This window comes from Myotis myotis, unplaced genomic scaffold, assembly GCF_014108235.1.
Source record: "Myotis myotis isolate mMyoMyo1 unplaced genomic scaffold, mMyoMyo1.p scaffold_m19_p_16, whole genome shotgun sequence".
NCBI classification, from domain to species: Eukaryota; Metazoa; Chordata; class Mammalia; order Chiroptera; family Vespertilionidae; genus Myotis; species Myotis myotis.
Window position 1 is genome coordinate 37,096,098 of NW_023416320.1, and position 25,373 is coordinate 37,121,470.

Here is a 25,373-nt window from a genome sequence, read left to right on the forward strand (position 1 = left end):
AAGGGCCGATGCTCTAACAGCCACACCAGCCAACGTGGATCTTTGTCGCTTTCAATAGAATCTAAGAAAATCGAGAAAAGAAGAGAGAGAGAGTGAAAGGAAGACAGACAGATATATGGGGATATGGATAGAAGTAAGGGAGACCACAAGCACCTCCCGTGGGATCAAGAGATAAAGTTAGGGGTTTCTAAAGACTGAAGATAAACTTGGGAATATAGACAAAGAGTGAACTTGGGCTTCATTTCTATTTCAAAGAATATCTGGAACCGAATTTATCAGGAGTTTTAAAGACTTCTTGAAAGTTTGTGATTTTTCCTTTTTACATTATCTGTTTCACTAGCAAAACAATTCCAGAATTAAATGTTTGCTTCAGAGACAAGAACTGCACTTAAAAAGCTGAATTCTGTGCTACAGTGGACCAGGAGAGAAGAAAAATCCCAGTGGAAATAAGGGAGTGGCTAGGCCAGCATGTCAAACTCTCGGTCAGCGGACAACATGCTTGGGCTAGGAAGACAGTGGAAGGGGCTACGGGTGAGCTGTGAGGAAAAGGAAAGAGGACCGCAGCCGGGAGCCTGCAGTTCACTGAGTAACACCTGCTTCTCGTGCACCAGGTCTGAACTTCCCGGCCCCCACAGGCCTGCCTCCGGGAGGAAACCACACGGGAGGACTCTCTGATGGGAAATAGATGGATGTGCTGATGGAGCTTCTACAGCACCTTCACCTGTAAGCAACTGGTGCAGTTGTTCCCACCTTTGGGGTAAGAGGCTCCTTTTACTATCAATAATGTCCATGGAGCCCCACAGGAATTACCTACACTTAAACTGACATAGAACAGAAAGAAAAGGGCACGATATATGTAGCAATGGTTCTGTAAGAATCTGTATCTTATTTATCACTACACCATCTCTCTTTTTTTGAAACACAGCTGTATAAACCTCACATATTAAGAACTATTTTAGTTAGAGCATTATTGGTTACAATAGGCTTTATGGAACTGGTCCAGGAATCTAATCATCAAAATGGCATTGTTTTGATGGAAAATATCCTCCATTCCAAACAGTTAACTTACAAATAAATCTCAAGGGGGGAAATGGTTTTTACAGCTACAGATTCTTTGTGCTTCTTAAGAAAGCACTTAATTCAATCACAGAGACATCCATCCATCTAATCAAAGAGGAAAAAGTGATTTAATTCTTTCACCTCTGACAATTTTAGTTCTCTAGCAACATTCCAAATAAAATGCACTGTATGTAATTTTTTCTAATCTGACATAAAGGATCTACAAATTGAAGATGGTCTACTAGTATCAAATTTAAAAAGCTTTTAAGAAGGTGAACTTAATTTAGGGGTGGTAATGGATAATTATGTCAATTCCAATAGGGCTTGCTTTTTTTTCTTTCCTTTCCCCCTCTATCATCTATAATAAGATAACACATAACATTTGGAATCTTACAGAATAGGGGTATGCAGATGCCCGCCTAATATGGACAGGCTTTAGTAAGAAGTCACCACTGTACTGAGAAGATACTGCTCCCCAAATAGCCCAGGAATTCCATAATGTCCACCATTTGGTGTTGACGGGCATGAAAAGGGCCTCAGGACTGACCGTGTGGGAGTACTCACATTATTTCTTTCACTTTAGTTGTCTTCCATAAGACAAAAAAATTTATTTCCAAAATTGGCAGGCTTGAAAGGATTCATTTATTACAGGTGGCCAAGGCTCTAACACTGTACAATCAGAATCTAAGCCCATTTTAATAAAAAATTTTTCTCCGCTGGGTATTTTTTCTGTATGATTGTATTGAATTGGTCCTTTCTTTGGTTCAAAATTATAGAAATGAGAAACATAATGCAAAAGTACCCTTTCCAACAGCCCTGGGTAGCTAAAAGTTTAAATGCATGCAATCTAATACATCCATTTTTCAGATGCACATTTGCAATTTGCACACTTCCCTTTCAGAACACAGTCTAGAACACACTGCACAGGTGGTGCAGAGCTCAGTACTGTGTGAAACACGGCCCTTGGATGCCACTCGTGTCCTTGACCTCTGGTCCACAATAAAGAACACTGGGGTACTCACAGCAACTATTGGTAAAGTCTGCTTTGCTTCCAATACATTTCCTGAAATTGGAGAGAACACCTTCACCAGGCCAGGACTGCTGTTTATCTGGAGGGTACAGTGCACCCACATGATGGACACATAAAACGACAGCACATTCACTCTCACAGAAAACTCATCTGCTTACACGAGGTTACAAAATGACTGTTCTCAAACCAAATTGTTAGCCAGTTTTCTGGCTAAATACCAAGAATTCTTTTTGGCCCAGACAGCACCTTTCTATTTTCTTGGGATCTTTTATCATTTTTCTTTCCTGACAGGAAAAGCTGAGCTGTCTTGAAAGTGTACATTATCCTCTGACACAGGGATTTGCAAAAAACATTCTTCCCAGTCACTAAACCACAGTGCCTCAATATATCTTACATCGGGCTTGTCCACGGGCTTACCCCATTTACTCACGACAACTCCTTCCAAAGGGCCGGCAAAAGCAAGAGTAACACTGGCTTTGAAGCCAGGTGGAGATCTGGATTTGAATTCTCGAGTCCCACCACCTCCTAGCTGTGAGACTCTGAACGAGTCACTTAAACCAGAGGTTCCCTGTGCAACATGGAGTTAATAGCTAACTACATGTGCCCTGCAGGGGCGCCGCATGGATGACATGAGATGATACGGGTAAACGTGAGCACCCCACGCGTGGCACGCGGTCATCCCCAGCGCTCGCAGGGGCCGGTGCAGTCGGAGCTGCAGCAGCTTCATGGCAGCCAGCCTCTGAGGGCATGCAACGCCAACGCACACGCACGTCCTCCGTTTCCCTCTGTCCCTCCTCTGGCTGGTGGGAAATGTGAGGGCTGTGAATCAGAGCAATGGACTCAGAGGTTTTCACGTCGCGGAGGGACTTTTCCCACTGCTCAGTGACCCCTAGCCTCTCTTCCTTTCATCATTTACACGGAGCTAACTAGAAAAGGACAGTAAGGAGGACAATACTGGGGATGCGCCAGGAACTACAGCAGCCCTGTTAGAATGCACGGGTGTGGAGAACACGCGGGAACCTGGGCGAGGGGCAGCTATTTGCTTCACAGCCCTTGACTGCAGTTTCCATAAGACTGAAGATATTTAAACCATCAACATCTCTTCTGTGAATAACACATGCTAAAACTACTCCGACTGACACCCCGGTAACTAATATAAATCTTTATTTTGGTTTTGAGTGTGTTGTTTTTGGAATTTCTCTGTAGATCAACATTTTCTCTCAAGATAAACAAAGGCTGGGTTGAAGACAAGACCACCACCCTCAGGGGCAGGTCATGGACACAGGTAAAGATCCCAGCTTCAAACCACCAGCACACTGGGGTTGGAATTCTAGTTTATCATTGACTAGCTTGCGCCTTATTATTGTTTCTGCATATCAATTTCCTTATCTAAGAAAGAGACAACAGTATTGACCCTGAAGGAGTCTGGTGATCAGAGGCAATGCAGAGACTGAGCAAAGAATGGAGGAAGCTTCCAGAAGAGATGAGAGGGTAGCTAAAAACAATGTGTCTGCATATATTTATGACATTCTTTTAGTATTGCTAAAAAAAAAACAAAAAACCCAGCACATAGTAGCCTTGGATACAAGGAATCCTGATTCTTAATATCAAAAATATTAAATATTTTTGCATTTTCATAGTATAACTAGGGGACCAGTGCACAAATTCGTGCACCTTGAAAGGAACTGTGGGCCGCGAGGCTGCAGTGGGCACAGGGGTGGGTCTTGGCCCATCCTCCACACCCCAACATGGCCCCTCCCACCGTGGCCCCCCCCCCCCCCCCTCAGCTGGCAAAACTACTCCCGCTGCCACTGGCCCTCATCGCTCAGCGCTGTCAACGGGCACTGCTCCTAGGCACTGACTGCACCCACCCCGCTTGCACCCACTGACAGTGTGGAGTGATTTGGGCTGGCGCCAGCAGCGGGTGTGAGTGGCAGTTGCTGCCCCGATCGCCCCTCAGGAGTTGGGGGAGATGGAGAAGCCCTGAGGAGAGATCAGGGCCGGCAGCCAATGCTCGTGCCCGATGACAGCGCCGAGTGATCAGGGCCAGTGCCGGGCGCTGGCAGCAGGTGCAAGTGCTGGGCAGGACCGCAGCGCACAGCAGCAAAGAATTTTCAGTGACCATCAGAGGCTATCCCCAATGACAGCGACTGGCATCCCACCTTGGTCTGGAGCCCCTGCTCACCTACTCCACTATCCCACCGTGGCTGACACCCACCATGTTCCACGCTCTGCTGCCTGCTGCTGATGCACACCATGTTCCATGCCCGTCCCCTGGTGGTCAGCGCACGTCATAGTGACCGGTTGTTCCATTGTTCTGCCATTTGGTCTATTTGCATGTTAGGGTTTTATATATAGACTAGAGGCCTGGTGCACAAAAATTTGTGCACTCGGGGGGGAGGGGGGTCCCTCAGCCCGGCCTGTGCCCTCTCGCAGTCTGGGACCCCTCGGGAGATAACGACCTGCTGGCTTAGGCCTGCTCCCAGGTGGCAGAGGGCAGGCCCAATCCCTAGGTGCAGCCCCTGGTCGGGCTTAGAGCAGGGCCGATGGGGGAGTTGGGGCGCCGCCCCCTGTCATACACAGAGCAGGGCGATCGGGAGGTTGTGATTCCACCCTCAGTCACGCTCAGGGTAGGGCCGATTGGGGGGTTGGGGCACCATCCCCTGTCACACTCAAGGCAGGGTTGATGGGGAGGTTGCGGCGCCACCCCCTGTCATGCACAGAGCAGGGCCAATCAGGGGGTTGGGGCATTTCCCCCTGTCACTCACAGAGCAGGGCCCATCAGGGGGGTTGGGGTTCTGTACCCTGTCACACACAGAGCAGGGCCAATCAGGGGGTTGGGGCGCAGCCCCCTGTCACGCACAGAGCAGGGCCCATCAGGGGGTTGGGGTGCCGCCCTCTATCACCCACAGAGCAGGGCGATCAGGGGGTTTGGGCGCTGCCCCCTGTCACGCTGATCCCGGTGCCGGGAGGCCTCGCGGCTCCGCTGATCCTGGTGCTGGGAGGCATATTACCCTTTTACTATATAGGGTAGAGGCCTGGTGCATGGGTGGGTGCTGGCTGGTTTGCCCTGAAGGGTGTCCTGGATCAGGGTGGGGGTCCCCAATGGGGTGCCTGGCCAGCCTGGGTGAGGGCATGATGGCTGTTTGCAGCTGGTCACACACCCTTCAGGGTGGGGGTCCTCACTGGGGTGCCTGGCCAGTCTGGGTGAGGAGCTGAGGGCTGTTTTCAGGCTGGGGGTGACTGAAGCTCCCAACCGCTCCTTTTTTTCTTTTTTATTTTTTTATTCTGGGCCAGCTTTAGCTTTGAGGCTTGGCTCCAGCTCTTAGGCCTCCGCTGCTGAAAGTAGGTTTCTGGCCTTTGCTTACAATGTTGCGATCCTGCTGGCTGAAGCCCGGCAGGTTTCTGGGGTTTTGTTTAGCTTCTATGTTTGTTACATAGTTGCATGCAGCTCAGAGGTCTGCAGCGGCAGGCGTGGAACATTGGAGTCCTCCATCACTGAAGCAAGCAAGCCTCATGTTAGTTTTAAGCTGCCTGGCTGCCGGCCACCATCTTGGCTGACAGTTAATTTGCATATTGCCCTGATTAGCCAATGGGAAGGGTAGCGGTCGTACGCCAATTACCATGTTTCTCTTTTATTAGATAGGATGATTCCACAAAAAATTAAAAACAGAACTAACACATGATCTAGTAATACCACTTCTGGGTACAGATCCCCCCAAAAATGAAAGCAGGGACTTGAACAGATATTTGTTCACAAATAATCATGGTGTATAACAGCATTATTCACAATAGCTATAAGGTGGAAACAATCCAAGTGCCCACTGATGGATAAATGGATAAACAAAATATGGCATATACATGCAATAGAATACTATTCAGCCTTAGAAAGGATGGAAATGCAGATATATATTACCACATGGGTGAATCTTGAGGACATTATAGTAAGTGAAATAAGCCATTCATCGAAAGTAAATACTATACCAGTGATGGCGAACCTATGACATGCGTGTCAGAGGTGACACGCGAACTCATTTTTTTGGTTGATTTTTCTTTGTTAAATAGCATTTAAATATATAAAATAAATATCAAAAATATAAGTCTTTGTTTTACTATGGTTGCAAATATCAAAAAATTTCTATATTTGACACGGCACCAGAGGTAAGTTAGGGTTTTTCAAAATGCTGACACGCTGAGCTCAAAAGGTTCGCCATCATTGTACTATACTATTACACCATTCTAGATAACTAGAATAGTCAAATCCACAGAATAGTGGTTACCAGGGGTTGCGGGGAGGAGAGGTGAATAATTATTACTTAATAGATCAGGAGTTTTTATTCGGAATGATGAAAAAGATATAGAGATGAACAGCAATGAATGCTATGCATATTTTACCACAAGAAAAAAGGTCAAATTAAAATCAATTCTCAGGGTAAGGTTAATTGGTATCCAGAGTCTTTAATCGAGAAGTATTATAAGCAGAAGTGCAATTCTTGTATTTTATGAATTATTCTTCACTGTCACATTCTTAGAAAACAAAACAGGATTCAATAGCTGATATGCTGGTAAGAGCCCGTCTGGAGTAAAAGCTGAACTAACAATTATAATAAGGCAGAAGGCCAAGTTTTACTAGACTTTGCACTCATGGCAAAACACAAGCTGTTAAGAGGTCCCCATTTCTTACCAACAAAGCTGAGATTAAAAACACCATGATCACTGCTTTCCTGGAATTATTACTTTAAAAACATCAGGGGTGACAGAAAAGATGAGATGATTTAAAAAACTGGACCCTTACACTTATTATCAGAGATAAATGATTCAGTATTTAGGAAGAGTGATCATTTTCTAAGTAGAAATGAAATAAAATATTTCAGCGTGAACAACACAGTAATAAGAGGAGGAGAGAACTGGTAAACAACATATGTGAGTGCCTCTACTTGCCCACCCCCAAATGATAGACAGAGATAACCAAGCATGACTTACACTTCTTCCTTTCCTACAGCCTGCATACAGACCTCTGCTGTAGCAAACAGCGTGAGGGAAAGAGACGTTCTTTAGGGGAGCATGAGAAACAGCTGAAATGAGGCCAAATATCTTAATGCCATTATGGTTTTCTCTCATTTTTCTTACTGATTTCAGACTTGCCTCAAGGGATCTTCTTGCTCCTCACTACCTCCTCCCCACACTGTTAGCTTAGGGTCATGTTTGGTGCCCTAAACTATCAAACAATATCTGATACTAAGATATTTACTATAGAAGGAATTCAATACTGCTATATGGTATTAGATACTTATTCTTTTCAAGCTATCACCTTGAAAAAGTTGCTCTATATAATTAACTAATCATCAGGGAAATGTAAATCAGAACCGTAATGAGATTTCACCTCATCAGGATAGCCACTATCAAAACACCAGAAAGTGACAAGTGTTGGTGAGGATGCGGAGAAACAGGCTCCCTCGTGCACGGTTGGTGGAACTGTACAAGTGGTGCAGACACAGTAGAAAAAATTAAAAATAGAAGTGGGTGTTAATCCAAAAGTACTGAAGACAAAATTCACAGAGATATTTCTATACCCACACTCACGGCAGCATTTTTCACAAGAGTCAAGACGTAGAAACAACCTTAATGTCCACTGATGAATGAATGGATAAATATACTGGTAATGTGATATGTACATACAGCCTTTAAAAGAAAATCCTGTCATACGCTACAATGTAAATGAAACGTGAGGACATTATGCTAAGTTAAATAAGCCAATGCCAAAGAGACAAATACTGCATGGTTCCACTTACATGAGGTATCTACAGTAATCAAAGTGATGGAAACAGAAAGTAGAAGGTGATGGCTAGGGGAAACAGTGAGTTGTTAAATGGGAATGGAGTTTCTAGCACGCAAAATGAAAAAGGTCTAGAGAGCTGCTGTTCAACAGCATGCATATAAATAATAAGATAATGCAGACTTAAAAATTGTTACAAGGATAAATTTATGTTCAGTGTCTTTTACCAAAATTAAGAAAACCACCAAAAATCCAGCCTGGCTGGAGTGGCTCAGCTGGGCACTGGTTCAGTTCCTGGTCAGGACACATACCTGGGTTGTGGGCTCCTGGTCGGGGCATGTACGGAAGGCAACTGATCCATGTTCCTCTCTCTCCCTTCCCCTCTCTAAGCATGTCCTTGGGTGAGGATTAAAAAATAAATAAAATAGTTGCATGTATAATGATTTCTTACTGTACAATCCACCGTAGCCTGAAAATTAACCTAAAGTACACAAGAACAGTGACGGTTCCCTCTTGCTTATTCTACCAGTACAACAGGTTGGGAAGATAGGCTTGTTCTTACCATTTGCTTAAAAAAAGAAACAGAAAACAAAACCAAACAAATGAAAAGATAAAACCACAAAAAACTAAGAAAAATGTACTTTAAGCCTAAACCAAAAAGAGCATGACACCAACAGCGAAATGTCAAACAGTGGTATTTGTGGTCTGTACACACAAGTCCCATGCCTAGGACTGGGCATCTCCAGAGCCTAGAGACCCTGGTAGATGACTTCAAACCAACTCGGCCAAAGGCGGTGAGGAGTCTGATTTTATGGCACCTTTGCCAAATTCTAATATTGCTACAATACTGTGCTTACTGTCCCATCTGACTCTGACCTGTCCTTTTCAACCTCAAATCCAACCGGACACTTCACTACATGGTGTTCCCTCCAGGGTCCTGTGCCTTGGGCTCTGGTTCCTCTGCTCTCCGCCTGACAAGCCTCCCCACCCCCTCATCCCACCCTGTCCCGGCCCAGCCCCATTGGCCACTCTTTCACCTATTAAAACCTCACTTACAGCAAGGCCTGCTTCTGTAATCACACTTATTCCCACTGTCCCTTCCAGTTCCATAGCTGGTTGGTTGTTTACAAGTCGATTTCCTCTCAAATGAATGAAAGCTCCAAAAAAAGTAAAAACCAAAACAAAACAAAAAGCCCATGTACTACTGACTGTCAGAGTCCCCCTCAGTGAATAACAATGTCTTGCATATAGTATTTACTCAATAAAATTTATCACTGAATGTTTGCTCTTGAGTAAAATCAATACAGGGAGTGGGGTGTCAGAATTAATTTCTTTTTATAATAATACAAGGCAATCAAGGCAAAAAGGGATGCCTCCTTTCTAGAGTGTGGAAGGCAGTGTAAGTCATTGAAATCAGAGCTCATGTCATAAATTGTTAAAATCGTGAAGCATTAGGGTACATTAAATTATTCAAATCCTCTTCATCTGAAAGCTGTTAAACTAACAAAAATAGCGTTTTCATAGACTTAAGGAAAAATAATAAGAGGTCTGAGGAGAAAATAAGAGCAGGCATTCCCCCCCTGCTCACTAATTTCATTAATAACACAAGCCACTGACCCACATAAGAAAAGGAAAGCGATTTATATGCAGATCAGTGAAAAAACATTTTATCTTCATTCAAAATTGCAATGTTAAGAGCAGAATGCCGACCACAGGTTATATTGTCAAACAAGGAAAGAAAGTTTGATTTATTTTTATGAAAACAGATAATAGCTTCAGATCTCCAATAGTAAGATAGGGCCAAATTCATTCCTGTGTTCAAGTAAATAAGAGTGAAATAAAAATTGCCATGACTCTTGCCCTCTTTAGTTCTCCTTAAAGAAAAATTTTTGAACATGTCACTGAGGTAACAGGGACAAGCAAGAGCCGACAAGGTCCACCAGAGAGCTGGAGAGGGGGCAGGTGACTTGACCTTTTCATTTAAGTTAATGAATAAGACAAAAGTGAAATAATAGGTATATGGTGAGGATATTATGTGTAGAAATGCAATTGTTTCTCAACTTGTGAGTGACTTTTTTGCTGCATTGGTCATAATTTTTGTGTGTGCATGTATTGGCTACGTAATGTTCTAATGTTAATTATGAATACTTTCTCCACTACTTTCTTAAGTCTAGAATGACAGTCAGCAAAACAGTAAGTCAAGGCTTGATTTGTAGAGTTTACTGTTTTTTAGATTTCCATGGTGTGAATGCTCGGTATTGAATGCAGACTTCGGAGGAGATGTGTAGCCACCACTACATAGTATTTCTCTCATGTAAACAGATATGACACAAAGAGCCTCTACAGCATCGATAAGGGTAAAATGAAGTAGCATAATTAGGAAATGATGAGCTTTCGTTTTTCTTATGCTTGTTTTGTAATATAATTTAATTGTAAGTCTATATGATTTTTAATAATGGTTGTTTATCAATTGGCTTATAAAAATTCTTGAAATGTAACAATTGGCTCTCATTGGTTGATGCGAGTTGACTCCACTAAATCACTGGCCCTCACCCTCTTTAAAATACTTCTTTATTTTTTGATGCTATCCTCAATATTAGGGGCAATTCAAATGTACGAAGTAATCTACAATCCCAATGTTCTCATACTGGCACTACAATAGAAACTGTATCATTAGAAAAATCAGAATGAGAAATGAGAATGACTTTTTAGGTTGCTTAGTCCAACAAGGAATTTCTTCAGATAAATACATGGAAGTGGGACTGCTGGGCCATGTGGTAGTTTAATTTTTAATTTTTTTGAGGAATATCCATACTGCTTTCCATAGTGGCTGCATGCATTTACCATCCCACCCACAGTGCACAAGGGTCACCTTTTCTCCACTTCTTCCCCAACACTTATCCTTTTTGTCTTTTTGGTAACAGCCATTCTGACAGGTGTGAGGTGATATTTGTGGTTATGATTTACATTTCCCTGATGATTATTGACATTGAGCATCTTTTCATATGTCTATTGGCTATCTATATGTCTTTGAAGAAGTATCTGTTCAGGTGCTTTGACCAGTTTTTAATTAGGTAGTTTGAGTCAATTTTATTTTTTAAGAGCCTAGGAATTTGCCACAGAAATTTCGATTTACCTTTTCTTATTAAAAGTGTAAAATTGGACATTGTAATTCAAAATAGACTATTGTATTTTTTGTATTACTTATTATTCTGTGAAACAGAAGCAATATTAGCCCTCCGATGAGGAAATAGGTTTTTTTCACCATTTATGACTGCTGTTTGTAAGATATAGAAGCCTGAAGTTTTAAACACTTATCAGCATCGTACCAAACAGGAGGAAACATCATCCTTCAGTATCAAAAAGCTGCTGGAATGGTTCAAGCGCAGACTCTGGACCTGCCCTGCTCCTAACAAGGCCCACCCATTGTGAACGCTCTCCGAGGGCTGGTGGCTACAAACACGAGTCTCCCTACTACTTCATACAAGAGGATGCTCCTTTACGTGAAGAGCTGGTAGTTCCCCTCCAAGTTCCCATCCTTTAGGCCGTTAAAAACATCCCTTCTTCTCTCCCTTTATTTATGAAGCGACGGAAACTTGAGGAGCAGCTGATGACAGAGTAGACTTGAGTGCAAGAGCTCGCCATGCTGGCTGACCTGCCTGCGCCTTGGACTCTGGAAGGTTCCCTAAGGATGAGCCCGGCATTCCGACGAAGTATTCTTTGGTGCAACATCTCATGTAATCCAGCTTAACTTCTCTAGGACAGTTATGATCCCATGCAGGCTGATGCCTGTGGCTAAAATACAAATTAAGCTTGGACAATGTTGTCAAGATGATGGTTAGATTTATTTATACTGAGTAACGGGGATCGGCTGGGTGGGCGGGCATACGGAGTGAGACAGAAGGGCTCAGGTCACACTTCTGTGTTGCTCTTGGGCCCTAGTGGCTGTCAGCTGCTGAGAGAAGCACGCTGGCCCATGCTGAGCTGGAGAGGGTGAGGAGCAAGCACAGACACCAAGAACCTCACTGCTTCAGATGTCCCTGGAGGGGAGGATGTTCATAACCACCCCTTTCCACCTGAAGGAAGCACTCACTGTCTGAAGATCTTAGTATAAGTGATGAAAATGCCACCTCTGGGACGCTACTTACTGAATACCTAATAACCATCGACTGCGACAGGCACTTGCTCATAAATTTTTCAACAACTGTGCAACCTCGATGTTGTGCTTGCTAAATTCTGAAGGAGGAAACTGAGTCTGAGAGAGAGGAAATACTTTGCCCTGGTTCAAACAGCTTGTCAGGGGCAGAACCAGGGCACAAATGCAGCTTCTGTCCTATTTGCTTCTAAAGTCCTGCTCTTTTTAAAGACAGTTTACTAAACAAGAAATCATCTTACAGTACTAGACTAGCTGAAAACTTAAAAGTGTATTTGTTCTTTTCATTTGGTTTTTAAGTTCTGTTTCCCCTTTCAAAACACATTAGTTTTCAAATTAATAGGAACATTATTAGAAGAATAAGACATGACAGGGTGTTTATTGTTGCTGCTTCTTGGGTGGTTGTGGTGTGCAGCCCATGATTAAGCCCACAGTGAAAGTATGGCACAGGCCCAGCGTGACACATCCGAACATGTTTGATGGTTTGAAGGGGGAATTACCAAGGTTTTGCAAAACTGTAAAACCTTGTGCAAGACCTTGATAGGGAAAAAAGTAAAAATAAAAAAAATATATATATATATGTAACTGTTTTAAGTATAAAGTACTGCCTACCATGCAATGTTCACAAAATTGAATTATTCAAAACTTAGAAATCTGAAACAAGAAACTTAGTGATTTCTCCACTGCAATAATATCAGCAACCAGAAATATGACAACTGCAGAACACTGTGAAACCTTAACCAATTTTTTCTCCTAAGAACTTTAGGAATATTATTTTATCCGTTTGCTGATACCAAAGAATGAAGATACACACTGGAGATTAACTGAGTTTTTGGTAACTAGCGAGTGTCATGGGGAAAAGGAGAGAGATGAAGGGAGACTGAGATAGGCATTGAGAGTGGAAACGCCTTGAATGGTGAATGTTATGATATAATCTTGACAGAAAAGCCAGGAAATAAAGACTGATTTTCAGGGTGGGCTGGTATTAGAAACTGCATTGTGTATACTATATGTATAGCCCTAGAAGTTCTTAGAAGACAGAATTACATTTGTAAAATTGCTTTATATAAAATTTAGCTTAATAGTACATGCATGAAAATGGAAAAGGCTCTGATGATAATATGCGAGTAGGTAGCTGGGGTTTTATAATAGATCGGATCAGGCGGTTTCAGGCTCATATACCTATATAGACAAAGACATCACTGTTCTAAAATCTGCCTCTTTTGAATATTACATAAAAGGTAGATACTCTAAGAGGACGCATTCAAAAACAGATTACAGGAGATACTCATCTCCCTCGCCCTGAAGGGAAGCAGTGTGTGAATACTTCAAGAGCATATATTGGCCCTGAGCACCGAGGCACTGTTCATACTTGCCTAATACAGATTTTTTCTTGGCACCACAAAGTCTAATGTGTTTTTTCAAATATTATTTTCTTAAAGTTTTTTTGTAGGCAAAAATATCAAAGAAGAGAGGCAGAAAACGATCTCAGGAAAAAAAAAAAAAACAACCCAGGAAGAAAGCTGTCATGTTCTGTGTTTCAACTTCACAAAAGAATTCCGTGTAGAGGCAGGAGCCTTTCAAATCACCTGTCACTCAGGATATGAAATTCTAATCTAGTGCTGGGGCCGGTCGGAGCTCAGACGTCATCCAATACGCTGACGAGCGGGAACAGGAGGCTCACTTCCTTACTTCTGGTCTCCATCTTCGCTTGGCTCCTCTCTTGCAGATTATGACAGTCGCTTGCCATGCAAGCTCCGGCAGTCCGAGATGGGCAGAGGCTGCGGGCACCTCACGGAGTTTACCAGACGAAAAGTGACATCACCCTGCCGCACCTCAGGGAATTGGTGAATTTTACATAAAGCCTATTTATACACCACTGCAAGTGATACTTGCATTCATCTTGCTCTGTGACATCATTTCCTCATCAATAATTTAAGCTGAAGAAATGGATTAAAGGGACTCTGAAGAGACTTCTCACACATGGAAAACCAGAAACCAACGAAACTCTCCAAAATATCAATTTGGTCCTCTTACCTTGTTCTTTGATCTGACGGATTTGCTTCACAGTTTCTTTTAAGATTGCACATTTGTCAGGTTTGAAGTTAAAGTTGTCTATGTCGTTAAAATTTGCAAATATCAGCTCTGCAAGTTCTTCGATATATTTATTTTCCTGTTCACGATTGCGTTTCTCAGTGCTCCTCTTGGGGCTAAAAAAAAAAAAAGAAACATGTTTTTATTATGAATTTGAAGAAGTGCTATTTTGAAAAAGATAAGCATGTCAAACAAGTTTTAATACAAAGACAGCCAACAGAAGTTATTTATGTAAACACAAAAGTACTTTGGGGGTGGGGGGAGAGAAACCTGAATTTGCTCTAAATGTTGCATGTTTTTTAAAAAATTAAATTTACCCCAGTTTATAATTATATATTTACTTGTGTCATCATATGTCCAATGTGCTTACTGTTTCCACTGACACGGATCAGACAATTTGCTCACCTAGTGCTTGACACCAAGCTTGGCTATGAAATTTATTGCTGAGTAAGTAAAATATTCCTTTATGTTTTAGAAAATGGAAGTTACGTCCATAAAAATTTTGAAGTTTATGTAAGATCAATAAAAGAAAGGGAAGTTAACCTGGTTAAAATAAGAATAAATTTCAACGATTTTTGATAAAGCATAAAAAAATTAAGATAAATAAATCTATATAATTTCACAGACTTCTTCAAGATGTTAGTAATCAAACCAAACAGGCTTTTTAGATAATGCAAAAACCACAGTACCACTAGAAACAAAAGTGAAACTGACCAGGGTAGCTGTTAACTGTCCAAGCTGAATGACATGCAAAATATAAACAAACGATCCAAGTTCAACTAAAGTTTTAAAATGTTAATGGTAGGGAGGGAAAAAACTGGCAAGATCTTCTCATTTTAATTTGATAAACAGCAAATTCAAGAGTTCCCTTTGATAATAACAGTGGACCTTTTTCTTCTTGAGTACAGTAGAGGGCCCACTAAAAGACATTCAAACAATACAATATATAAACAAAGCAAATTGTTTAATGTAGTCGCTTTCTGTATTTTTAACAAATTGGTATTATCTGCATTTAACAGCAGTTTATAAAATCCTGTAGTTTGTAATAGACTTCCATATATTAGCTTCTAAATATTAGATTTATTTTCACCAACTAATAAACCTAAGATAGAATATAATTTCCCCATTTTACAGTGGTTATACCATTTGTCCAAGATCACCCAGTAGAGCAAAGACCTGAATTTGGTTTTCCTATGTCTCATGTGTATTCCTCACTCCTAGCTGATTAAGTGCAGGGAAAGGGAAGGAGTGGCTAGAATTTGTGTAGGAGCCACGTTCCCCTTCTGGGCCCCTATACCCACCTCTACCTCCCTCCATCTCTCCCCTCTCTCACTCCCCAAGACAATAAGTAAATGACAAATAGGTGAAGGGGGAGCTGTGCTACAAAGATGGGAGAGTGCCAGGGAGAGGGCTGGAGTCACCCCCCCGCCCCCACTCCCCATGGCACCTGCACAGAGAACGCCCCTCCACGGAACACGCCAGTTTACCACACTGCCTGCTGGAGGAGGGCTCTGAGCACTGCAGGCAGTTTGACTGACAGACTGTGGTTAGCCAGGAAGTACTAGGGAATCTAGAGGCAACACACAGGAGCTGGGATGTGGACAGTGGTGACTTAACAGGCTTATTTTGCTTGGCACTACAAGGAGAGAAGGAAATATAAAACACTGCTCTTTGCTCTTTCTCCTTCTCTTCCTCTCTTAATGACGATCTCTAGTCCTCTTCCCTGCTGTTCCCCATGTCATCATTTTACTGGCCATTTAATAGAAGTTGCTCTTTCTATTTAAATTTTGAAGTCAATGACATGATTTAAATATTCTTAACAGATTTTTTTCATGTCATCCTATTAATAATGTCCACATTCTTTTTCACAATAACCTGTATTGTGTTCCAGGTTATAGACATTTAAATAGTTTAAATACAAGCCTACAAGCATTTAGGTTTTTCCTAATTTTTTTGCAATGATGAACAACGCTGTTAGAAGTAAGCTCAAACATACATAATTTTGCACATGTAAAAGTATACTGTTGGAAAATTCCTAGAAGAGGAACACTGTTAGTTCAACAAGAATATGCATTTATAACTTTAAAAAGGTACTGCTCAATTATCCTGCATGGAGGCTATAACAACTCATACATCCACCCATAATATATGACATGGAACTTGCTGTAAAACTTTTTGCTGTGCTCACTGGAGAGTCACAGTCTTTGTTATAAAATAAATCAAAAACAAGTGGATTTAACATTTCATGTCTTGCTCATTAAAACTAACAAACAAAAATACAGAATAAAACCCAGTATAAAATTAACTGCAGATCCTTTTAGTTTGGGATCTTCTTGTCTTTATGACAGTGTGATCGAACAGAAAAGAGTGTGAAAAGCTCAAGATTATGGAATAAAGAGGTTTTAAGTGTCAAGTACTCAGGGAATATCAGAAGAATGTAGCTTTTCTCTCCTTAGAAAAAATAATAAGATCTGTAACTGATCAGCATCTCCAAAACGTCAGCTAAATAATACATATTTGATTAACTGTTAAGGAGAAAAACCAATCACAGTATCAAATCAGGCGTAAATCAGTGCTACAATATCAAAGAAGCCGCACGTGGCTTCTGTGGGCAATCCTCTAACCTGGGTCCGAGCTGGTCAGGACATTCCTTGCGCTTTCTTGTCTCTGCCCTGGACGGGTCAGAGGTGTTTTCTCCCATCCCACTCATCTTGAACACATATCAGCAACTAAAACAGAAAACAAGGGGGAAAGTGAAAAGAGCCGATGATCAAGTGTCTGATCAACTTACCAATAATGAAAAAACTGTGACTCCTATCAGAAATTTGACAACGGTTTTGACTGATGTTCACGTTTAACTTTTAACAAAACGGCTGCTTTTTTTGTTGTTTTAAATCTTGTTAAAAAGGTTAAGCACACGCAAAGGTTACGATTCATAAAAACAAACAAGCCTACCTCACTGGGCCCATACCCTTTCACCAGGCCTCGTATTTCATCAGTACATTAACCACAACTGCTGGCCCTGGTTTCTGTACCAGCCTCCAGTTTCAGGCGCGCTCCGGCACATGTGGAAACTACAGGTGTGGTAAGGGGCTCCTCCCAGTCTCTGTTTTGGGTTGGCCAATGCGAAGCCCGTGCCGCAATAGCTCACCCATGACAGAATGCTCTGGAAAGAGGTAGTGCCACGCCACAAAGTTGAACGTTTCCAAATCCGACAGCGAGATATGACACCTCTCTCCTAGGCCCGCACAAGGCTTCCCTAAGCAGTGGCCCTCTAACAGGAGGTTCCTACCTCCCTGCCCCTCCCTCAGTGCTCCACCCAGGGCAGCTCACCTACCTGAGCACACCTCCCAGCCAGGGCTTCCTGTCACATCCCTGACTCCCTCCCCGGCCCTCCCTGGGTTCTTGCTGCTATTGCCCAAGGTTTTAAGATATACTAAAAAAATCAGGTAACATTACTGACCCTAACCGAGGAGGAGAATTACTGGCTCCTGCTGGCTGCATACCTTCTAGTAAGAAAATATAAGAACATATAATAAGAGAAACAGTGTGTTCATCATTAGTAGAACCCAAATAATGTTTAAATATGCAAACAGAGGCTGAGTTCTCAACAAACTAACAGCAACAGAGGCTGAGTTCTCAACAAACTAACAAAGAGACTGAGAAAGATTTTGAGGACATAGACAGTTGTTACTCAAGGTGTTCAATAACTGCTAACTGCCCCTCCCCCCAATAAAAAAACAAACAAACAAGTAAAAAGCAACCCAAAAGGTTTTAGCCAGCCTGTAAAAATATTTCCTAGAGCTTAATTCCATGCTATTTCCTCTGCCTTCTGTCCCCCAGGCTCCTAAAATCACCTCCGCCCTCCTTCTCCTTCTGTGGCGGCTTTTCTTCCTTTCCAGGTTGGAAAAATTGGAGGGAAGGGCAAGTCAGTGGAAGGTCAAGAATTTGAGAAAGAGGAAGGTGGGCTAAGAAAACACACCTGAGAGCGACCACTGTATCGCTGTCACCTACCGATCACACGGCCCACCTGTGCCCTCCTCGTAATCTGGGATGCTCAGGCTCACTACAGTCACTCCTTCCGGACTCAACTCCAACCCACACGGGCAGCGGAGTTAATTTTTTTAGGAGTCACGTGTAAGTAGGATGAAGAAACACTGTAGCGGCAGAGGGAGTTTGCACCAATTGCACATTGTATTCAACAGGTCTCACAGGAGGGGACGAATCTGAAAGCCAAGGCCTGAGCTTTCTGCTGCCGGGAGCAGTGTAACAAGCCCCAAGGTCCATCGCTGTCGTCAGAATTCTGGGCTGATAATAGGCATAATCTGTATTTAGTTACTATTCATTTAGCATTCACTCTGTGCCAAGAAATTTACAGACAGAACTTAATCATCAAAACCGGACCATGAGCGGCAGTAGAGCTGAGAAGCAAATGGCCAGCATCCATGTCCAACTGCACCTCTTGGTGGGACCTTACGAAGCCGCCTCTCATGCCTTAATGACCTCTTCTGTAAAATGGGGTAATCAGCAGCATCTGCAGCACAGGGCTGGGGAGCGGATTAGCAAGAACTGGGACAGAGAACCAGGCCGACCCACTCCTGCTCTTCACAGAAACGTACAGCAAAGGGTCTCCCATCAAATAAGCCAATCTTCCTCTAACCACGCAGTCACAGGTCAGGTGGGGGAAGCAGCAAGCCTTCCCTACACATCATGCACTCACTGAGCCTCGGTCCGCCAAGCTGGTGTGTGAGGAGCACGGAGGGATGTTGCTCTCCAGAAGAAAACCAGGTGAGGGGGAGAGAAACAAGTAAAAGGTGAGGGTGTCATACAACCGTAGGCACTCCTCTGACTGTGACGCCCAGGAAAGAAGCCCAGAGACCAAACAAAAACCTGGACACCAAACTCTTCCCAGGTGATGCCCTACACTCTGTATTTTTTTCTGTATTTCTCTTGGAACCACAATTCCCAGGGTTTCACTCATGAGCATGTGACAAAAAAACATTACTCATCCAATCTAAGAAAGCTTCCAACACCGCCATCGCCACCACCATCAGAAAAATCCCAGGAACTTTTTACCCTGGAAGCAGCCTTCTATAAATCCTAAGATTTCAAGTAAATTTTTATCATGCAAATGTAACCCTCAACATATAACAAAATGCCCTGTATTGTAGGTGTATGTGATAAGTTTGTTGATGTATAGTAAAAAGTATAGTTCTATCAGAAAGATCAGAAAGTTTTTCAACAGACAATTACAATGTGACCATTTTACTTACGTCGTATGTACAGACTTTGGGATTTAGCATCAGCATTGTCTACTTTTAAGTTCCCCAATAGAGACACGGATAATTGTACCTTTGCATGCGGGGACGGCACTGAGGTATTCAACAAGGGACTAGGAGACAGTGAGTGAAGCAAGGAGCGAATGTTTTCTGATTTATGTATATTAAGGCCATTTTAGCAGACTGTTTATATTTTACTTGTACCTACTGAAGGCTGGCTCACAAACCACTGTAATTGTAGTTTTAAAACATCATTAGTTTCCTTTTGAAGAGCCAAGTTTTTCCTTTTCTTATGTGATGGTACCTTGAATACATTCCCTTAAAACCTAAACATTTCTGCCGAAACCGGTTTGGCTCAGTGGCTAGAGCGTCAGACTGCGGACTGAAAGGTCCCAGGTTCGATTCCGGTCAAGGGCATGTACCTTGGTTGCAGTCACATCCCCAGTGGGAGATGTGCAGGAGGCAGCTGATCGATGTTTCTCTCTCATCGATGTTTCTGACTCTCTGTCCCTCTCCCTTCCTCTCTGTAAAAAATCAATAGAATATATTTAAAAACAAAACAAAACAAAAAACCTAAACATTTCAGCTTTACGAACATGCTTGTGTCCTTATTTTTCTGTGTCTGCCCCATATGTCCCTTTTCTGAGCAATTGTCCTGGGCTGTGTATGCCCAGTACATGATGCCAACCACCCTTTAAACCACCAAAAGGAAAAAAAAGACAGGGGGCGATCTGTAGTACCTGGGCCACGGACAGGTGGGCGCACCCTGCCTGCCACGAACATGAGGCTGGGGAGGCCCCGGAATCACTGCTCCTCAACCAACGTGAAAAGCCCCACAGATTCCCAGGTGGAATAAAAAGGAAGGGCAGTGAAGTTAGGGCTGAGCAAGGAGGAGGAGGGAGAGCAAGGTGGTGACGGGCGGTGGCCGGCTCCCACGCTGTCTCTTGCCTGCCACAGGGCCAGAGTGGATGTAATCCTGGAGCAGAGTTATGTCCTGCTCTTCAGTGGATGAACCAAATAAATAACAGTTAGCCTCACTAGTGAGGCGAGCAAACAGAACTTCACGCCCGATGTGAGCTCAGCTGCCAGCAATGCTAGTATTTCACACCAGAAGGTGTGGTTGGGGGCTTAGGTGAGTTAATTTCCCCCCACTCAAGTGACTCCGATAAAAAGCACAGATAGATAGAGCAATAGATTACATAGGTAGGTAGGCCTATGACTTCTAGTGTGCACGTACACTTGGAAAAACCATCTAAAATAAAAGAAACTCTGTGGATGGGTGAGTTTTAAGGCATTTTTGTAGATCAAAGTGAAATCATCTCCAACGAAAAGGTAGGAGAGAAAAAGTACTGAAGAGCAGCCCTGAAGGTTTGGAAATTTCATTTTGTAAGCAGGCCTAAACCAAGAGTTCCTTCAAAGTTCTGCATGTTTTCAGCATTCACAGGAAATTAAAATTCTTGAGCGTTTCACTCTCAATGCTGAAACTGTTCAACATACATCAGAAAAACTGAAAACGACACAAGCAAGCTCTTGGGTCGTAACTGATGGTAATTACAGTCACTGAGAAGAGTTTCTCCCAGATGTTGGGGGTTGTGGAAGGACAAGACTGGAAAAGAAGTTCTGACTTGTCCCTTCTTGCCATCTACAACACAACAACAGTCCTGCTCAATGGGACAGCACGCCTCCTGGCCACCCTCTGAGAGCAACTGGTATAAAGCAGACCTTAGAGTTTCTGCACAAGATTATCAGTTTTTTTTTAAAGTAACAATATTCTGGGAGGGGTGAACAATGCCAGTTAAATCCTTACCGTATTGACAGGAAAGGAAAGGAAAACGTTAAACCTCAACACAATTGAAAATAAAAAGCACTCTTCTTGCATGGAATTCATCAATGTAACTTCTAAGCTAAGGAAGCTGTCGCTCACAACATAGCCTCATACCATTAAATCTGGTTAATCCTGCAGAATTGATGTAAATGATAATGTGCATATTATCTCTTATCAGAATTGGCCATCTTCCACGCGAGGCCTATAAAACTGACAGATTTATCGTACGCTGAACAAATTCAGTAAAAGAATAAATAAGGATAATGTTGTTGCTGAAATGCAAACATAATAAGTGGTCAAACACCAGATCTCTATTGCTAGTTCCAAGAAATATTTTCACAAAGGCATTCTCTGAAATTGCTTACCTTGAAATGAAATTTATAATGAACTGACGTACAAAGAGCTGTGGACACAGCTTCTCCTATCAACACCTAGCGGAGGAGGAGCCGCCTGAGAAATCAGCCAGTTCTTCATGAGAAGGCTTCCACAGCTCCCAAGGCCTTCCAGGTTATTCCTGCCCCCTCTCTACAAGAGACAGTACATGGCATTGTGCTGTCACCTGCAGTCTGATCCTTTACCAACTTTGTAAGATGAAGAAATGCTCAGGTAATATCGAATGTGTATGTAAATCCTTACTTAGACACCTTTCCATTTCTATTCTGTTAAATTCATTAGGAAAAGATACTCTTTCAGAGCCCTCCATCCTCAGAGGTACACAGTTAAAGATGCAGTCACTGAGCTAGCTGGTTTGGCTCAGTGGACAGAGCATCAGCCTGCGAACTGAAGGATTCCTCACTCGATTCCAGTCAAGGGCACGTGCCCAGGTTGCGGGCTCAATCCCCAGTGGAGGGTGTGCAGGAGGCAGCCAATCAAGAATTCTCTCTCATCACTGATGTTTCTATCTCTCTATCCCTTCCTCTCTGAAATAAATAAAAATATATTAAAAATAAAAAAGATGCAGTCACTATTTCTTTATCAGGAGTGCATTCTACACTCGAAACAGTTTCTCCCTCAAAGTACACTGTGCTGCGGAAGGGATCTCTTTATGTTACAAAGCAAAATTTCTGGGCCAGACCCTGATAAGCATGAGAAAGCACAGTGGTATCTAATGTTTAAATACACAAAATGTGCTTTTAGGATTAGATGCCTGAGAAAGGTAGCAAAAAGTGGGCCAGCCTTGAAAGCCAGTCATATGATACAGAAGTAGAGACATGAAATCAACAGAGGGAAATACCTCTTTGCAAACACTGTCAACTGGGCAAAATCACCCAAAGTAGACATTATTTTGGGGTCTTTTGGTAAAAGCTAAATATTCTCTGCAGCAAATATGCATATTATGCAAGAATATATTGCTGATTCATACAAACAAGCAAACCAAGAAGAATCACGTGCAAGTACAACAGAAGTAGACCTAGGCCTATGAGGATTTATCAATTCAGGGACAAGAGCACATAGAAAAATCAAACATGTTCTTCCCACTGGCAAAACAAGGGGTGCATTTCCAAGTCATAGGAGATGCCATACAGTATTTCCTAAATAAATTTCAGCTACAAAAGTAGTATATTATTTCCCCCAAGTATTATTACTTTTTATTAGATCCTAAGAACACTTTAACTTCATGTTTACCAAACACTAGATTGCTTCTTGCTTTTCACACAGTAACATTTTAATTTACCTCACATAATTCAAACAGTGACAGTAGTTGCAAAGTTTTAAGAGACTTGCTTCAAGTAAATCCAGAATAAAGGCATCTTATTTGCAAACCTTCTCAGTTTAACTTCACAACTTTTGAGCTATTTACTGTATACTTTACTTTTTGAAAATTAGCTGCAATAAGCCAAATACATACTACTATTATTAGAATAGGATTTTTTCAATAATACCTCGCTAACAGTTTACAGGTGGAGAGGAGGTTAAAGAAAATGACATATCCTACAACTACAACCATTCTGTTCTGAGTGAAATAGTTCAGCACCTACCTTCTCTTAGGCTCTTTCTTACTCCCCAGAACAATAATAACAGTGTATAAACAAATGTTTAAGCTAAAAATTCCTTCCTTTTCAATATGTGCCGCTCGTAGATTTACTTTTGTATAATGGCCTTAAAGTGGTGTATTAGATGGTGACTTGAAGACATATTCCATTTTCTGACTGAAAGCCAATAATGCTCATGAATTTTTTAGTTGGAAGACACTTCAAGATGCCACCGGGAAGACTGTAATAAACACATTAGGCTGCAAATGGGCGGCAGCCGCTCTGGAACACACGCTGCAATAATCAAATCAATGCTAAATTCATGCTCACTGCTATACAAATATTCCGCTGTAATGATTCCATCACCTGCATCTCTCTTAAAGGAGGAAAAATCCTCTCGTTTTCTCATAGTAAATTTCAGTGCAGAACCTGTGAGTAGTGGAGATGTAAACGGTCACTACCAACAGGAGGGATGTCTAGTCTGACGCTGGGGGATAAGACAGTTTCCACTTTCTCAATTCTCACAGGCCCGCTCCTTAATATAGCCACTCAGTGGGCTGATTATAATCCAGCGACGTCAGTGGTGCTAAGAGGGCCAGGAATAGCAAGACGAGGTTTTAATAGGCCTCAAATGAGAAAACATCCCAGGAAGAAGCTGCATTCCTTGCATAATGTGAGCATTTCCCTCCCTGTCAAGTCAAGCCCGGTGTACTTAGTCCCTATTAATACTCAGAAAACCAGTTTTCACTGCCAGCCTAGGATTCTGGACGAAGCCATCAAACTAAGCACTGCAATGTGGTGCTTGTGTTTGACATTTCTGCATTCAAAACTTGTCCAGATTAAAAGTCAATTATCTCGCGTTATTATGAAACCCATTTTAAACTTCTTAATGAGATTAAAGAAACCTTTCTAATCTATGAGGAAAATTTACTGATATGACAAAGGCAAGACAGTCTGTATCTGCATAAAAGTATTTTTATTATTTCAGTTGTAAATGTTTTTAAATAAATAAATGAATGTCCTCTCCCATATGACACTGCCTGCTTTTTTTTTTTTTGGCTAACATTTATTGAGTACTTATTACACACCTCTTGCAGGTTTATCTAACCTCTCTAACCTATTTCCATAAGTAAATTGCCCAAACCACACAGATTAAAAAAAAAAGACAGGTCAGGAGTCAAACTCAAGTGCAATGATAATAACTATCATTTATTAAGTGCTAACCATCTTGGCAGGCATTCTCTACACACTTTATAAATATGAACTCCTTTAATTCTTCTAACAACCTATGGTTTTCACCATTTTACAGATGAGGAAACTGAGGTACAGGAGGAAGAAAATAACTTGACCAAGGCCACACAAGTTTTAGAGCTCACAAAAGAATATCAATCAATCCCTCAATTCCTAACCAATGTAACACAAGTACTGAGGAGCCTGTACCTTTAAAAAAAATTATTGTTTTAATATAGCTGACATACAAGATTATATTAGTTTCAGGTGTACAACATACTGACTTAACAATGCTATACTTTACAATGTATATTATATAAAGCAGTTAATCTTAATTTTATAAACAATCAATACATTAATTCAAAAGTATGTTTATTTTTGCTAAAAATATAGTGATATTGAGGTAAAATATAAAACACTTCTCTCTGTAACAAACGTACATACTTTAGAATCATTCACCTATCCAGTCAATAAATAACGCGCCAGGCACTGTTGGAGACATTGGAGAGAAAGCCGTGAACAAAAGACAGAGGTCCCTGTCCTGAAGCGCATGTTCTAGTGCAGAGAGGAAATCATGCCTTGGCTTATCAATAATTATTTCCTGATGAGAAATGAAGTATTAATTATTACTGAATCACTATGAAGTTATTGTAATAACAAAACCAGCTAGGAATTATCTCGAGAGCACCAAGAATGCTGAATTTCATTCAGAATAGTAAAAGCCTCTTTTCCTATAGAATCAGAACTAGTAATTGGTTAAGTTCAAAAACTCATTTATCAAGAGCAATTATAAAAAATACCTATTACTTTAATCCTTTCATTTGAACTTTAAACAAAAATATACATTTGAGTATCAGTCTCAACTGGAATTTTTTTTTCATAAATGTTATCCATTAAGGCATTGTCTACTATTGCCAATTTTAATTAAAACAATGCTAGAACTTATAGACACTT

The 25,373-nt window shown here is 41.7% G+C and overlaps 1 protein-coding gene across 23 annotated transcripts in view; it reads right to left on the reverse strand.

Annotated features, from left to right (window-relative positions):
* The window catches only part of NCOA2 (nuclear receptor coactivator 2), a 272,696-nt gene that overhangs the window by 76,436 nt on the left and 170,887 nt on the right, over positions 1-25,373 (reverse strand). For 17 of the 23 annotated variants that reach the window (XM_036338485.1, XM_036338484.1, XM_036338477.1 and 14 more), the window contains 2 exons: positions 16,737-16,841; positions 14,056-14,228 (listed from right to left, as the gene is read on the reverse strand). In XM_036338485.1, the coding sequence (XP_036194378.1) occupies positions 14,056-14,228; positions 16,737-16,822 (259 nt within the window). In that variant the 5' untranslated portion in view covers positions 16,823-16,841. Of the gene's footprint in view, positions 1-14,055; positions 14,229-16,736; positions 16,842-17,575; positions 19,715-21,581; positions 21,742-25,373 lie in introns of those variants that run through there. The other 6 variants (XM_036338498.1, XM_036338499.1, XM_036338500.1 and 3 more) reach the window with 3 other exon arrangements.